General features: G+C 40.1%; 1 protein-coding gene across 1 annotated transcript in view; it reads right to left on the bottom strand.

Annotated features, from left to right (window-relative positions):
• The window catches only part of rad51d (RAD51 paralog D), a 23,666-nt gene extending 7,226 nt beyond the window's left edge, over positions 1-16,440 (bottom strand). Inside the window, exons 1-5 of the mRNA XM_080866391.1 lie at positions 15,817-16,440; positions 15,673-15,734; positions 10,704-10,822; positions 382-463; positions 65-199 (exon numbers count right to left, since the gene is read on the bottom strand). Coding sequence (XP_080722517.1) covers positions 65-199; positions 382-463; positions 10,704-10,822; positions 15,673-15,734; positions 15,817-15,898 — 480 coding nt within the window. The 5' untranslated portion in view covers positions 15,899-16,440. The remainder of the gene's footprint in view (positions 1-64; positions 200-381; positions 464-10,703; positions 10,823-15,672; positions 15,735-15,816) is intronic.
• Positions 16,441-17,690: the final 1,250 nt, after the last annotated feature.

Genomic DNA, 17,690 nt, shown 5'->3' on the forward strand with positions numbered 1-17,690 from the left:
AGTTGCTTGTTTTTATTTTCCTTCAAATAACCCAAAATTTTCAATGCAGCTTCAGGTAATTCACCTGCTCTTCTGTGTTGCTGGTTTCAGCCTGCAGCATCTGAAGCAAGCGGCTGGCAGCCAGCCCTCCTGTCGTATCGATATAGATCACACTCTGTTTCAGCTGGTAAGAAATGTGCACTGCAACACCAAAGCACACCTACAAGCGAAGGGAAGCATGTCGGGGATAGTTAAAGTTAACATGAACAATTTGTTTCGGTTAAACAGCGACTCTGGAAGGTGCATTTTCTTATTCTACGGGAGAACGGGGAATTCTAAAAAGGAGTGAATTTATGAGGCTGAAATTATCAGTGACGGAGAGGTAAGGTAGGAAATGTTCACCTGAGATTTGCCACTTCCCGGGCCTCCCGACAGCTCTGTTATCTCTCCAGTATACAAGCCCGAATCCAGCAGTTTATCTAAGCTGCAAGAAACAAGGTACAATTCATTACTCACAACTGCCATCCAATGTAATAAACCATTAAGTGCAGCCGTAGAGCCGGCAAAAACTGCAGCTGGGTAAACATAATACAAACTGAGCCTGACTCCAGACTACTCTTAAGATACTCGGCCAATTCTTAATTCCAGCTGCCGTTTGATTGCTTCTTGTCAAGCTCAGGCACCAACTGCAGCTTTCAAATTCATTCAGAAATCGTTGGTTTTTCATTAACTGCTTTTTGAAGGATTTTGTATCTTTCTCAGTGCTTAAGTGAACTGTTGTTTTTCTACAGGTTACAAATCTATAGAGCCTGAGTTTTAGTGAATCACAAAACATCATTCGCTTTTTAATTAAAACAATTAAGATTGTCTGATGTGGTTTAGATGTGCAGCAATGATCTATACCTAGAGCAAAAGGGATTGCAAGTCTGTTTCTTTGTTTTACATGTACCTAAAAAAGGTTTGAGATACAATTTTCTAACTTTAAATCAGGCCACAAGTAGAGTGTCAAGAAAAAGTCCATTTGTTTTCATCCTTTTTTATTCAAAACGAAAACTTTTTAAATATTTTATTTTCAGTACATGTAAAGTGAAATATCTCAAGTGTTTTCATGATGATGGCTCATGGAGTATTTTCTATGATCAATCAAAAATGAGTCCGACTTCTGTGAGGTTATAGTCCTTGGTTGGAACTGTTTTAGTTCTTACTGCACCAAAGCATCAATGTCATTTGAAGGCGATCAGCTTGCTACACCTGCTAATGTATTGAGGGTTTGCTTTGATAGCGGTCCCACAGTGCAGGTTAGTTGGGTGGTCAGTCACGGTAGTAGCACGGTCAGCAAAGCGCTGCTGGAAAAGGAAATCGGTATCTCCACAAAACTCCTCAGCAGTGCTGGGAAGTGATCCTGGTATCTGGCTTCATTGACTTTGACCAAATAAAGTTGCCCAGTCACCAAAAGCACCAGCAAATGAGCCACACCGAGTCATTACCAACTGCAGAAACTTCACACGGGACTTCAAACACCTTTCTGTTCCTTGCCATGTTTCCTCCAGAGACTACGACTTTGATTTACAAATGAAATGCAAAATTTACTTTCATCTGTAAAAAGGACTTCGGACCACTGAGCAAGAGTTCAGCTCTTTTTCCTTTTAGCCCAGATTACACACTTCTGATGTTGCCTCTAGTTCAGGACTAGCTCGATATTAGGAATTAACATTAGCAATGTGACAGCTGTTGCTCCGGTCCTGATGTCGTCTGTAAGTGGTGGCTTGTGATGAAGTCACACCGGCCTCAGTCCACTCCGTGTGACGCTTCCTAAAGTTCTAAATGGACTTCTAACCAACTTTCCACAAACATGCTTTGGTAAGGAATGCTGCAGGCAGCCAGCCTTTTCAGCAATTAATATCTGTGTCTCACCCTCCTTGGGAAAGTGTTGATGATCTTCATTTGGACAACTGCAGAGTCAGCAGTCTTCCCCATGATTGTATGGTTGTGTGCACTGAACAATAACTTACTCAAACTTGAAATAGAATATTATAATAATATGAGATACTGGGTTTCCGATTTTCAAGAGCTTGAAGTCATGAATGAATGAGTTCAATTCAATTTGATTTATATTGCTTCACATCACAACACCTGTCACCTTAAAGTGCTTTATATTGTACATTGTAAGCTAAAGACTGGATAATATTAGAGATGAAACCCCAACAATCAGATGATTGAACACGTTCTTCTGACACGAGGAGGAAAAACTCTCAACCGTAAAACAAACCTCAGTCAGAATCAGGCTCAGGGAGGGGCTTGACGTGGATCAATGAATGAATGAAAGGTTTTTTTGAGACATACAAGTATAATTTAAATAAATAACAGAAGATATAAAGTCTAATTTTGTGGCATGAACATCATAAAATCTCATGTGCAACACAAACTGAAACTATAGCCTTTAAATGGTGTGCAGAAATATTCTCAAGTGTAATTAAGTACTTTAAAAGTAAATCTTTCACATTATCATTCTCAGTGGAAACCATCCCGGTAACATATTATTGTGTGGCCTCGAGTTAGCGATGCATGGCGACGTGATGACAAAATTGTGGCCACAAGATATGGAATCTGTTGGGGACACATCAGTATTCAGGGTGACTGATGTGAGCACATAGGATGACAGTCACTGATAGTGGGCACAGCTATGATGTCTAAATGTTCAAAGATAGTTTCATGAAGAGTTGAGACACTTAAAACAGCTCCTTTTTTAAATTATTCATAAAGAATCTTTGTCTCTATGAATAAAAAACAAGGGCATAAATAAAAAGGCTGCTCCTAAAACCGGCTGTTTATTCACCGCAGCAGCTCAGTCCTGTAGAGCTATTATCACATGAAGCAGACAAACAGGAAGTGAGATAATATCTCAAGATAACCAATTTTTTTTATTTACTCACACCAAACTTGGTTTTTGAACTCGACACCCTTTGAGCTGCAAACAGTTCTGAAATCATTCCTCACTTATATATTTCTATATTAAACTGTTTCCATCCCAAATAGATTCAAGTGCCAGTCAGAGATGCTACTTTCAACTATATTTTTTCACATCAGTATAGTGAGTGATGAGAGTGTGCTTAGGATTTACAGACTTGTCAGTCTTGCTGTGGGTTTCATTGTTGCTGTGCAAGTAAATCTCCCCCGAGTTCCCCTTTTGCACACCCTGGGTCGTTTATACGCAACCTCTTCGACCCCGGTGTATCCGCTCTCTTTATGCCACAAGAAACTTAAGCGGTATATCACCAGAGCTCCATTAATTTCCTACTGAACTGAGTGAGCAGCGGGCTCGACTTATGTGATGCTACAGATGTGATTAAAAGGAAGGCCATGGTCGAAAGTTTCACAACCTGCTGTCAACATCTCATATCATTCTGGAGCTGCTTTTTAACCTCATCCTTACAACCTGACTTCACATCAGAGTTCTGCCGAGCAGGAGCAGAACGCCTGTCAAGTTTGTTTACAGCCCTGTCCATAACTTAAAGCTTGAAATACTACAGAAATGCATGATTCCACATCTGTGCTTGGAGGGCTGCTCCGTCCTTTACTGGGGCACCGATAAGCTCACACATGAGTCAGCTGATTTTGGTATCTTTCTTTTTAATTAATGCTAAGTGCTTACTTCATCAAACTTCACGGGGTAATGCAACTGTCAAGTTCTCATAAACAACGCTGAAAAAGCAAAAACAATCCAATAGAGTTGAAGATGCTATCAGAGCTTTTTCCCAAAGCAGAACACACCAAGCAGTGTTTCTCAACTCCTTTATAATATCTCTTAATCACCTCAAATGACCATTTGGGCTCATTACTGCTTGGATTTGTTATGTCTTATGCATCTACAATTATTCTGACAGGTGGGAGGAGTAATTCAAGATGCCAGGGGTTACAGCAGGTACAAACACCCTGCCATGTTCTGCACAGACAATGATGCACGATTCTCCCAGCTGAGTCATCAGTACAAACGATGAACAACTCCATTAGCAGAAAAACATGTCTTTTAGATAAAAAGTCAAAAGGTACAAATCCATTTCCATAAAAATGTAAAAATAGCCAACTGCGACTCTCACTGCATTACTTCATTAAGAAGCATCAAATCATCGCTATGGTTTATGGAAACCTGATAAAATCTCGAGCGGCTTCACCTCAATGTTTATTTTAAAGTCCATAGTGTGCACCTTTGTTCCCAACTGTAACGACAAAGTATTTTATGCAGCTCCGATTTTCACTTAATTTAAATGGAAAAGGTAAGCAATATGTATGAAATACAGAACAGGAAGAGCATTCACTCTCAAACTGAATTACTACGACCAATGGCCATAAAATTGCTAATTCTCCAATCATGTAGACCAGCAGTCCCCACAGACCGGTTTATGCTCGACAATATTTTCACGGACCGGCCTTTAAGGTGTCGCGGATAAATACAACAAAATAAAACTAGTACCGGTACCGAAAAAAAGAAGATTTATTCATAACACACGTGAAAAGACCCAGGAAAACCGAGTTAACGATAAAAACGATAACAAAATAACACTGAAAACCAATAAAAACCCTGAAAACCATACATTTCACACCTGAGCCTCAACTCTCGCGGACCGGTACCGGTCCGAGGCCCGGGGCGGGGACCGCTGATTTAGACGACTCCTCACTGAGAAATATTAAGAAAACTGTCAGCTGAAAGTTGAGGAAACCAGAAGCTGCTGCAGGCGAGAAAAACAGAGTTTTTGGTGTGTTTTGGTCGATTTTTTGTATTTTGTGTCAACGCTGACGGCTGAGCCTAAATGCTTACTGAGTATTGCCCCAAATATGTCGATAGCAGACAACACCAAAAACTGTCAGCTGGTTCAGAAACTGACAGCTGCTGGTAACAGAATACAAAGTCACATGTAGACTCCTCTTATTCTTCTTACATCACTTCTACTTTAATGACCAAAAAAAATAGAGTCATTTTATTCTGCAGTATCAGTTTATATTTTAATCATACAGTCAGGTCTGTTGACAATGAGGCAATTTTGTCTTCTCATTTTGTCCCGCTACATCTCCCCCATGGATTTAAAATCAAACAATGAATGTGATTGAAGTGCAAATTCCACCTTTATTTCAAAGGGTTTAGCAAAAGTATTGCATTAACTGTTCAGTAATTAAAGCCATTTTTATACAAAGTCCCTCATTTTCAGAGGCTCAGAAGTAATTGGAGAATTAACTGACAAGCAGCGTTATGGCTGGATGAGACTCGTTCTTTCCAAAAAACCTGAACTTTATTCCAAGTGTTGAAGTTGCATTTAGTAGCTGTTCACTGTTCACAAAGATATGACGATGGAAGTGAAGCAGAGCATCGTTAGATTGAAAAACCAACTAAGACATATAGAGAGGTGGCAAACAGTCAGCTTCCCAAAACTGCAAATGCTCTGCTCAGATTAAGCAAACGCTGCAAAACTGACGGGACAGAGCTTCGCAGTGCAAACGGATAATGACCTAAATCATACTGAAATAACATTTTTCAAAGGAATGGAAAGGGAAATTCTTCAAACACCAGGTCAGTCACCTCTTGTCGACCCAACAGAGCATGCTTTCAGTTACTAAAGACAACACCGAAGGCAGAGAGACTCTTAAACAAGCAATGCCTGCTGGTGGCTGCAGTAAAGGCCTAGCAGAGTTTCTCTTTGTTAATGTCTATGGAGTCTAGAGTGCAGGCAGTCCATTGACAGCTGAAGATTTTCAGGTATTAAAAATAATCCTTATATATAAAATTATGTTACTATTGAGCATCTAAAAATGGGGCACTTGCTATAAAAATCTATACAATTCCTCAGCAGTTAATGAAATACTTTTGTTAAACCTCTTAAAGCTTAAAGTTTGCACTTCAATCACATCTTTATTGTTTGATTTCAAATCCACTGTGGTGGTATAAAACAGCGCTCCGACCTTTTTTTGCGCCACGGACCGGATTATGTCCGACGATATTTTCACGGACCGGCCTTTGAGGTGTCACAGATACATACAACAAAATAAAACCAGTAACAATATTTCACACCCGAGCCTCAACTCTCGCAGCCTGGTACCAAACGACTCACAGACTGGTATCGGCCCATGGCCCGCTGGTATAAAAGGTAAAACTACAAAGACAAACAAAAATAAATAAATAAATACCTGAAAACACTTGGTTTGGTTTAACCCTTTGCCAATGTGTCTTGATGCATCCACTGCAATGATCAGAATAGCCTTTATAAATATTGGCTGGGTATTTCTTATTATCATGAGATTTTGCACAGGAGGAATTGATGAAGAGGCCAATCGCAATAGTTCTGGTCTGCGTCGACCTGACGTGTGGTTACATTTCTAGACAGGAGAACGTCAGGTTACGCTGTAGGTTATGGCATCGGGCAGGGGTGGGAAGTCCAGGCCTGAAGGCCTAGATGTCACCCTGGGTCAACACACCTGAATCCAATGATTTGTTCATTACCAGGCCTCTGGAGAACTTCAAGACATGTTGAGGAGGTAATCTAGCCATTTGAATTAGCTGTGTTGGATCAAGGACATCTAAAACCTGCAGGACACCGGCCCTCGAGGCCTGGACTTCCCCAACCCTGGCACGGGGTTTGAGAGGCGTTTGTGGTTACGATGTAGCTACAGCATACATTTCATACTGAAGAATAAATCTCCAGTTAGACCTCTAAAACCAAAGTGAAATGAACAAACCCACTCTGGAAAATAGCTGAAACTAAACTGGACTCACAAAAGAAATGACAAAGAAAGTAAAAATCAAAAGTAATAAAAAATGATTATATAAATGATTATATTCTCATGACTTCTATCATAGGCAGTTTTCCAGACACGGTTGAAGTCTAGTCCCAGAAGAAAAGAAAAATTCAATGAAGATCTCTACCAAAAAAAAACAACCAAAAAACGAGTTTATGGTCTCACAGCAGGCCTAATCCAAGTCAGGGAAACGGAGAACTATTCTCTTTCAGCATTTTGATTTGTGTCTGTTGAAGCTCAGATCAGTGATCTGTGCAGTTTGTGGAATCTCATCTTTCTCGTGATGACGGATGTGACAGACATGCAGTTTAATTTACATAACCTTCAAGCTGGAGGACCTTGGTTAAGCATCGCTGGAAGCCTGTGGCTGCTTGATAGCAGTTCTCACCACCCATGGCGTGACTCTGAAGAGAAGAATTGGTGGGTATGGATGTATTTGCATTATTCTTGCCTTCTGTGACAACAGTGCTGTGAGAGCTGCACTGTTGATCGTCAAGTTAGGTTCTTGTAAGGACTCAGAAGGATGAAAGTGATTGCCCTTGAAAAGTCACAGATTCAAAATCTCCCACAGGCTGCCCTCATCAGTGTGCTCAGAAGACTGTGCAGTCCTTGGACCCCAAGGAAAGGAAGCAATGAAGAGGCTCAGCCTTTGTTGCACTCTGCTTTTCTATAAAAGATGATTTTAAGATTCCCGTCGACAGATATTTTCTGCCGGCCATACCCCGTTCCAGAATGATTATTTAAACAAATAGTGGGAATTAGCAGGATCTTACTTAAGGGGAGCTGTGATACTTGTGTAATACTTGTGTTAAGCTTCATTAACTAACCATTGACATTGAGCTTCAAGGCTGAATTCCTCATGAGAAGGCTCAGACAGAAGAAAATCGCTGCCATTCTCAATGAGGTTTTAAGTGACTCTTCTGATTTGGTGCTGAATTTCAGCACTTGATCACAGCCAAACATCTCTACAATGGTTCAGATACACGCTATTCTGCTATTACCGCCCTATCGAGTGTTGGCACAATTACTTCGTGGGCTGCATGAGATGGCTCTGAATCACTATCAGTCATCATCACACATCCCGTTTGTGTAGGGCCAGAAAATCTGATAAGGTTTGTTTAGCCTTACTTTGTACATATTGTTTGATATTCAGCAGCCACACAAGCAAATACTATTTATCATTCATTCACTATTAAACTGCTTTTGAGTTTTATTGCTTGAGCTGCGACTGAAGTCTATTAAATGCAAGTTTCGGGAGTATTTCTGTGCTGCTAAAGACAAAAAGTAGCTCCCTTTTGATATTTAATGAGACAGGTACAGTAAGTGTTCAGCTATAGCCAAGGAGCTCAAAACTTTTTGACAGTCCAAGGAAAGTTTTCCATATTTACAATGTTTTAGCAGGAAAGTTAACCTGATTTTTTATTTACATTAAATTTATGTTGTTGAAATCAAACCAAAAAAAGTTTCCTCTTCACTGGGTGTACATCAAAACAACTGGAAGAAGAAAGGAAAGTGTTTAAAGGCTTTTGCAACTTTCAGGCACTAAAGGCATCTCCAGTGTTCATGGTTAAGAAAATATATAAAAACGAAATATTTGGATTTTTCAATTGAAACTGGATTCTTCTCTAAAACTGAAATTAAACAGAAGAAGCACTAGTTAGTTATTTGTCATTAAAATTAATGTCTTTTCTACAATCAACCCGCCTGTAGCAAGAAAACAGAACTAATTTACCACATGTTGGTGGGCCCAAGCACAGCAACACAACAATTCACCATTAAAAGTTGGAACCACTCATGTCGGATACTATGGAAGGGAATAACTACAAAATTCCAGATGTTCCACAGAAGCAGCCAGCAGATTCAATCACTATTTCCTTTAAATAAAAAAGTGTTTAAAAAAAATCCCAACATTAAAAATAATGCTGATTCTGAAAGGGATAAGTGCCTTTGAACGAGTGAAAAAAGAAAAATAAACAAATACTACTGGGAAGGACTATTTTCTGTACTAACAGGGAAGTCTATGTAAATGAGTACATAATTAAACTGATATACCAAATATTGGGATATAACATCCGATAATTTGGAATATCGGCTTTTTAAATCACTAAATATCTGTATCTGTCCTAAAAATGTTGTAATTCAAATTTTAAAGCGATTAAAATGACAAATTTAAAGGGGGAGAGGTGGGAACTGGGGTCCTGTTAAATCTAAATCCTATGCCTTATGATAGATATCCCATCATCCTATTATTGTTCCTTTTTTTTTTATCTTCAACAATTTTTATTTAATTTTGAACTCCAATAACAAAACAGTAAACAAACAGACAAAAAAAGTTATCATATTCTTTCTTCTATTATTCCTTTTTTTAATGTTACTGATTGTCTCTCTACTGTATTCAGGCTTTAAGTTAATAACACACATGTACTGAAGAAAAAAACAAGAAAAAACCACATAGAAAACAAGACGTGTTCGTGATATTTACTCTAACTTTTTATTTATTTTAATTTAAACAGAAATGACTATTACTCAGACAGTTTTAGGCTTAAACCTACATTAGGCTGTAGTCTCTAATAAACTTAAAGCTAAGTAAGTGTGTGCTTCATTTCTCTGTCTGTGCATGAAGCAAACAGCGTACTCACAGTACAAACTGACACGATGGACATCAAAACGCATCATTCACCAGTTCACCTTTCCACCAGTAGAGCGCAGCCAAGACACACACAAATCCCACTACTGTGCTCACACGACTGATTCAGTTTCATATCACTAATCCAAGGCACTAACTAATTTATGAAAACCACTTTTCAAAAAAAGAACCATGGGGAGGCCAAAAAACACCTGTGGTCATTAATTATGCTACAACAGTGAGTTTAACTGTGGAAAAGGTAGCAGCTTATAAATTATGCCATGCTGCCCCAATTCACAGACTCGTCCAGATACGCCTGTGTCCTGGCTGAAGAGTACTTCCCATCCAAAAGTGGAATATTTATGCGGAATGCTTTGTTCTTTGACGGCATACAGACAGCTGAATTTCGGATTCCAGTGCACACCTCTGTGTGAAAACTTTCATCGGATTCAGTGTCTCAGTTTTACAGGTTAATTGTAAGTACTGCTGTAATACAATGTTGTGCTGGTTGCAGAGGGAACTTGAGGTTTTGTCAAATCATGAAAATTTAATTTTTTGATGTACCACAAAAAATGTTCTGAAAGACTTGCCAGTGGTGTTTGTTTTTCAGAGGAAAGTAGTCAAGCTGGAGGCCAAGTTAATGCAGCTGATATATCAGAAACCACTTTAGGCTACGTTTACCAGCCAAATGGAAGAACAAGCAAAAAGAAAAAGAAAAAAAAGTCAGCTTTAGCTGCTAAAATGTTTCCTCAGTGTAGGAATGTGGCACGCAGGCCTTTTTCTAAAAGACTCTTTTGCTCAGATGTATTTTTAACAACAGCAGCAGCCATGTTCCAGATGGATAATCCGGCGTAGTTCAATGCAAACTGAATTTCAGCACTGATTGAGAATGAAGAATCTAGTTTGATAAAAATGGATCGATGTAAGATACAAAACATCTTTGCTAATGTATGATACTATTGACTTTACATGCTTTGCAGTGTCCGTGTAGGTTTGCAAAGATGAACAGAAAAGCTGGCAAACATAATAAAACTTTTATCCCCCAACAAAGCTGCTTAAATTTATTTTTGCAAAGACTGAAAGTTTTGTTCATCAAAGATCATGGCATTAGACTTTCAAAGACTCTAATCCAGTGGAAAAGATAAAAAAAAATAAAGCCAGTGCATTTCAAACCCTAAGAATGTGTCCTCAGGAACGCATATTTGATTCCCGAGATGAACCTTCCTTATGGCATCGAGCCTGTCGTTAAATCCCCTCCAGCCGCTGAAACACAAAGAAGCGTGCTCTGCTGTGTGAGCAGCATTGTCTTTACCTGGGGTTTCCAGTGGAGAGGATGGCTGTTGAGCTCAATAGCTCCTCATACAGATCAGCACCTGACACAGGAAATGCTGTGTGCTGGGCTAGCAGCACTCGGCGGATGGCAAACAGAGCCTGAAATAGAAAAATTACAGCATATGAGGCTCACACAAATGTTGCATGGATCAGCTGCAACACAAAAAACTCAGTGTTGCCAGATTGGACAGTTTTATTTCTAGGCCATTTTAATTATAATCCAAATGCAAAAATTCAGCTTGTCTTCATGTGATTAGAAGGATATTTTTTAATAATGCCCTCATTCATCATTTGCTTCATAATTAAAGTAAATGCCAGATCTTGGTTTTGCTCCATGTCATATCACTTTAGATGGAAAAAAACAAGTTGAGACAGTGATATCGTGGATTATTTTTTAAGCTTCATTTTGGGCATACTATCCAAATGGTTGCAGGGACTAGCAGTTAGTTTAATTAGCGAATCAGCTCAGTTTCTGCCAGTATTCCAGCTCAGCCGCTACAAATGAGTACAACTTAAAGGAAAGAGCTGAACCCTTGACCCCAGCTGTGAGGCGATCTCTTGACTCTTTTAAGCTGTAGGGGACATTTTTCTTGCATGGTTTGGATCCACTTCTGTTGACATAAAGTCAAATCAGTACAAAGTTGTTCTGAGTGATCACCTTTAACCTACAATGAAACATTTCCATCCTGATAGGAGCGACCTTTTCAGGATGATAATGCCCGCCCATCCAAAGGGCACCAGCTGCCCCAGAATGCTTTGGTGTGTGTGAAAATGATGCAAATCGTATCCTAACTTTGAAGTTAAAAACTCTCAACACAATTGATGACGTCCATGTTAGAAAATGCTCACCACCTCCACCACATCAACACTGTCTCAAGATAAGTCAGTCGTAACGTGGCATTCAAAGTCTGACTTTCTCATTACCACCAGCAATCAATTCGAATTGCAAAGTCATGACCAACATGTAGGAAACATGCATGTCAGACGCCACTAAATAGACAGGAAGCAATAAGCTGGACACAACAATGAGCAGCTTAATGAGAGATTGCAATAACAAGAAATCCATCTGAACTAACCAAAGAGCCATCATGGGACAGTTGGTCTAACTTGGCTCCGATGTTGACTAAACAAGAAAAGCAGGTGAATCATCTCCACAAATGTCAACGATAGCACTGGGATGCCAGCCCCTTTGATGGATATTTCTTTTTAATTAAAAAGTGTGTTTGCTTTGGAAATCTTTTTTTTTTCCATGAATCATTTTCTGAGCTCATGTCAAAGCAATGTTTATTTCCAACTCAACAGCTTCTTGATTGTTAGCAAGTTATACCGCTTGGCAATTAGTGTTTAGTGCTTACTGTATTCAATTAGCCAATTTTCTTATGTTGGTTAAAACCCCCAATATATATTTGTTATAACTGCCGCAAAGCAGCACGTGCTAACAGGCAAGTCGTACTCACATGTGAATACAAGTGAATGCTAGGACAGGAGGTGGTAAAGTCTAGGCTTAGCTAGGTCGCCGCAACCAACCTGAAGTAAATTCAAAAGACTGTAAAATAAAGACCAGATCAGGACCACGCTTAATGAAGACGAGTTGGTGCAACCGACCCCCAGTGACAGAATATAGTGTTCAAAGAAGATATTCGATTTCTCCAGTAGAATTAGAGACATTTTTAAAAGGCACACTGAAGCTGTCCTGCTATAATAATAACCAGTCGGCATCATCTTAGTCTTTGTGTTGGTATTACGTTGAGATAGGGGCACCAGCAAAGCAACAGCTTCCTTACTTTCTTTCTCTATTCTTAATTCCACCGGTGACACCGATAAGCTATCCTGACACAGTATTATTACGGTGTCACTGTATAAGAAGTGTTCTCACTGCCCAATACATTTATCAGGCAAAGTACCAGAAGTGAGCCAGTCATGATTACAGCGGGGGTATCTTCCTTTAACAGTCGTGTCTGAATGAAGGCTCCCCTAAGACGTGGACGATTTTTACTCTGACCTTTACTTTGTGTGTGCAGATCTCGTTTGTGCCAACAGCAATGCCAAATATCAACGTTGGGTAGTGGGATTGAACACGTTGCACCCAAGCCTTTACCTAATGCAGAGACTCCCTATCTGAGTCACTTCAGTAACACTTTTGTTAGCATTTTTGTGTTTTCTTCATTACTTTCATTGTTCTTGTAAATTCAAATGGACAATAATGTCTTAATAAAATTAAATTATACTACACAGATCTCTTACTTAACATAGAAAAATAGGTAACATCATACAAGTTGCTTAGCTGGCAAACAAGTCTCTATAGATTCTTTACCCAGTGTTACATACAGTTAATTTCTCCCTTGCTTTCTTGCTCCAGATCTAATAATGTTAAAGACGCAGGTGTATGTAGAATAGAATACTGCTAACAATTCAATACGTCATTATTGCTCTCCCATGCCATCATCCCTCATGATCTTTGGTTTTCTGTTTTAAATAAAACATCCCTGCATGTGTGCACAGAGCTGTGTTTAGCTTCAAGTTTACTGTAAAACTCCGACCGTATTCCACTGGCTCCTCCAGCATCACAGCTGCACAAGAACACTGCTCACTAACCAGGCTGATGTGTGATGCTTCATATGAAGCTCAACCGCAAAAATATCAAATGCTGGGCAGTCCAGCTTTCTCTAGAAAGAGCACTTAATGTTGTTAAGCAGAGTTAAACTCTGATTAGTCTCTCCTTCTGGGCAGAGAAGATTTCCTGTTAGACTTCATGCCCAACAGCTGAAATTTATTTAGGGAAATCAGACAAATCTGTTGGGTCTCAATTAGTGGGAAGAAGGTTGGCACTCCAAATTTGGCTTGTGGGCTCATGAGACAGGTATGTTTTTACATGAAAACTTTGTCTTGTGTAGCTTTAATTTAACTGTAGGAGGCCGCTTTAGTCAGATAAATGTATAGGTGACCTAGCATTGACCTCATCTCTGTTGTGTGGGCAGGACAACGGTTCAGATCAACAGCAGGAGTCTGATGGAGCACAGGGATGCCCGGTAATCAGCTCAGGGGATGCCTGCAGGCTGAGCAAGCTGGTTAGAAAGTCTAGCTCGGCCACTAGGATGAGCCTGAGCCTGCTGCAGGCAGTGATGGGGAAAAAAAACAATATTTGAAAAGCATAATGATCTAATGGGGAAAACATCTTCAAAGTCTCTCTCCATTATAAAAATGCATTTTGGTCATTATTTCTCTTACACGCTTTACTGTACAGAAACAGGAAGATGTTTTTCAAATTAGTCAGGTGAAGGTTTCCTCCATGAAACTGGCTTTAAAAATGTAGAAAGTGAAATTACAGCGAGGCTATATGGAGAGATATGGTGCAAGTGTAGAAGTATGGAGACGGCATAATTTATTTTGCACCTTTCTAAATGTTCTCTTGCAAATTCTTAGCTTTTTTATCCCCCTGGGGCTGCAAAATTTTCATCCTATACATGTTCAGTCTGCATGTCCAGACACAGAGACCACAGAGGATGGTTGACTGACGGAAATGCTCACTCATCTTTTTACCAAGAAAGTCTGGGTTGGCTTCAGTGTCCCATCCACCCACACAAGTACTCCCCGATACACTTTTATTTATAAAACCCTCGCGGGTACCCTTCATGATCATTTGTGTTCTTATATCTCTGAAAAGTTTGGTGGAAAACACTATTCATGGTCTAAAAAACATAGTTTACCGTTATCTGCCCAGAAGGCCAGTTCTGAGTTAGACAGGATTTCTTTCATGATCTCTGCCTTTTTTCTGGTTCTCACTGCACACTGATTTAAAACTAAGAGAGCTGACCTATCGTTGCAGGTTCAGACTGATAATGAAGGACTTTGTGGGGGAACTCAGAAGGAGGTTTTTAGCTTCTTTTTTAGCTAGAAAGTTTTTCACCGTTTATCATTTTCTGTGGAAATATAGATATCGCTTTCATTTCTTTTTAGATACATTTTTCATGCTGATATTCTATTATATCAACACAAAGCATAAAACCAGTTTTAACTGCAGATCTGGACAAAAAATATAGGAAAGGATAGGAAGCAAATGTGATGCTTAACCTTGATTTAACCCAGTAATAAAAAACAGCCCTTCCTGGCTTGTTAACCAAATGAGCTTGTTTGCAGTGGGTATATATATAATGCACCCAGTGGGAGGTCTGCTTCCATTATGGATGACTTTAGAAAAGAAGGTATCCCACATAATAATATAAACCACTTACACAATGGGAAACTCATGCTGCATGTGGTAGTGTGTATCTAAGCTCAGGAAGATACTGGCCTACAGTGTTTATGCCAGCTATAACATGTGGGTGATCTCTGTGTTAATTTAAAGGGCATCTTTTAAGCTAATTTCCTAATCTAGAATTTCAATTCTTGGACTTATGCTAGAATAGCTTTGCAGGACTCACACCCACAAAATTTTTATCTTATCTCCCATCTAACCTTTGTGCAGCTCCTTAGTTCATCCACTTTCTCAAACATGCCCTTTTAGACAACTCTCTGCTGACTGGCTGGACCAAACAAACAGGTCTCATAAAAGCTGTGCACCTGAGATGACCAAATTAAGAAGATTTACTCTCTTTGACATCACACCCAGCCAAGAGTAGAAAAAAAACTGTCTGAAATTGCAGGTTTAAAGCAGTTGCCTGAGCTTATGACTCATAGGGATTACTTGTACATACACGGACCTCATTATAAGAAAGTTTGGCCATGTTTAATATGGACTGTGGCAGAAAATGAGGAGCAGCATTACAAGCCCACTTTAAATTCCTTCCTAACACCACTAAATAAACTGCTGTGATAGGGATAATTTCGAGGCAGCACCTCGATTAAATTGGAGTAATATGTTGGGTAAGCTGGAAACTGACAGTGCACTCTTGTAAGGGTCACTATCTCGTGTTTTTAGGGATCTATGATTAGGATTAAAGTATACATACCTTATAGGATACAGAACATTTCTGAGCAAGGCCCTCAATGTCTGATGAAACCAGGTCCTCCACTGTGAAACCAAGAAATCAGATGTGTTATCGATAACTTGTCTGTGATTAGGCTAAAACGGACACATTGCCCCACAAACTCACCTGTTTTAATATCAGCAGCACGAAGGTCGCGTAATAAGTCTTCATCCAGTCCAGGACACATCCCCTCTCTTAGTACGACCATGGTCTTGCATATTTTAAGATTAATTCATATGTGACTGAAAACATCAGGACGCATAATGAAGCTTCTAGTAAAAAGAGGTTACCTAACTAACTATACATATGCCGCTAGCTACAGTTGTTTTTAGCTTTCCCAGCCAGTTGTTTTAGCTTTGCGGCTAACTTTGGCAAACTCTTCCGCTGTTTGCGTTGTTAAAGTCGGTATAAATAACCGTTCCTAACATTTAAAACGTAACAACACCAGGTGAACTGACACAGGCACACTTCTACAAAAACTTCTGCTTAACTTCGTTATTAGCGTACGCGGAGGCGAGGGAAAATACGCGAAGGCTTGTTGCTTGCCGTAGGATATTTTGCACTCATTCGCTTGTGGGTAATGTAGTATACTGTTGTTAAGGCGTACGTTAGTCTATTTTTGCATAGCATTTTAACACACCTGTAACTGTCGTGGACTTAAACGATTTGTCTTCATTAAATCTTTGACTTAAACGAAAAACTGAAATAAAGTTGTAGAAAAAAAGACATTTTCTTGGCTCTCTACCTCCCGGTCTAACATACCCCGGCTCTCCCTCCCTCATAGAACACATCACTCATACATGCAGGGTCTTGATGGAGGGTTGTAAGTGGTGTAGATCACAGTGGGTAGAGCCATTCACGTGGCTCTGCTGGCTGTACTGCGGTGACCTGCCCCTCCTTTTTAATTACACTATAGTCATTATGCTTCACAACATCACCACAACCATAGAGCCTTGGGGGCAGGTGTGTTAACTAGAGACTAATGGGTGGGGTTACTACCATAGCCCCATTCAACCCTTCACTGCTATCTGTCCCTTAATTTTATCTGCAACTTAAACATGGAGGGTCTTGGGGATGGGTGGAGGTGGGGACTAGCACTACTGTTCAGCAGAGGGGTGCTTGTGTCACACCCAGCACTAGTTTTCATACAGCAATACTCATCTTGTAAACTTTGTACACTCACACTCCACAGCACACCTGCACAACATAGCACATTCAACACTGACTGGAGGGGCATCTTCCTAAACCCCTGTTCCACACACCCTGCCAGGTACTGTGGTCTACGGGCGGTTTGTTTGGTGCTTTGGTTGCATCTCCATTAGATCTGTGTGCATGTCCCTGTATGTTTCCGCGTGTCATTAGTGGTTTGGTGGGTGGGTATGTGAGTTAGTGAGGGAATGGTGAGTGTGTGTGCATGGCTGGGCTTGTGTCTGAGGCTTGCTGAGCCTTGGCCTCTATGGAACATGGTTATGGAGGAAGGGGTTCATCCTCCCCACTGCTCCCTGCTGGCCACTGCTACCCCCCACTGGGCTGCAAGCACATGTTGGTTCCAGGGCACGTGGCTGGATGTTCTGGCGTGGTCATTGACCAACTCCCTTGGTGATCCAGAGTGGCTTGGACTTCATCCGTGTCAGGGGGAGGGGGTTCCTCTGGATTTATCTCTGTCTGCCTCTGGCACCAAGGGGGCGTTATTGCAAGTTCCCACCCTCATTTTCAGGTACATTTTCTCTTTCTCACACACACACCACAAAAAGACTATTGAAGTGTCCCAGGTGTTGTATATTTGTTTTGTATATTTTTATTTGTACTCTATCCTTTTATAATGTCTTCCCCCTCATTTTTTCTTGCCTGTCCTGTCTTAGACATAGTCATACTGTGTATACCACATATAATGTAATAAGTAAAATAACAGGAATAAAAATGAAGAAATAAGCAGATAAACCCTGAACAAGGGAGCCTGTAGAGAATTTGTAGAGCTGATCTTGAAGAAGTAAGCTGTG

The sequence above is a fragment of the Rhamphochromis sp. 'chilingali' genome (genome assembly GCF_963969265.1).
Source record: "Rhamphochromis sp. 'chilingali' genome assembly, chromosome: 19".
In the NCBI taxonomy this organism is placed as follows: Eukaryota; Metazoa; Chordata; class Actinopteri; order Cichliformes; family Cichlidae; genus Rhamphochromis; species Rhamphochromis sp. 'chilingali'.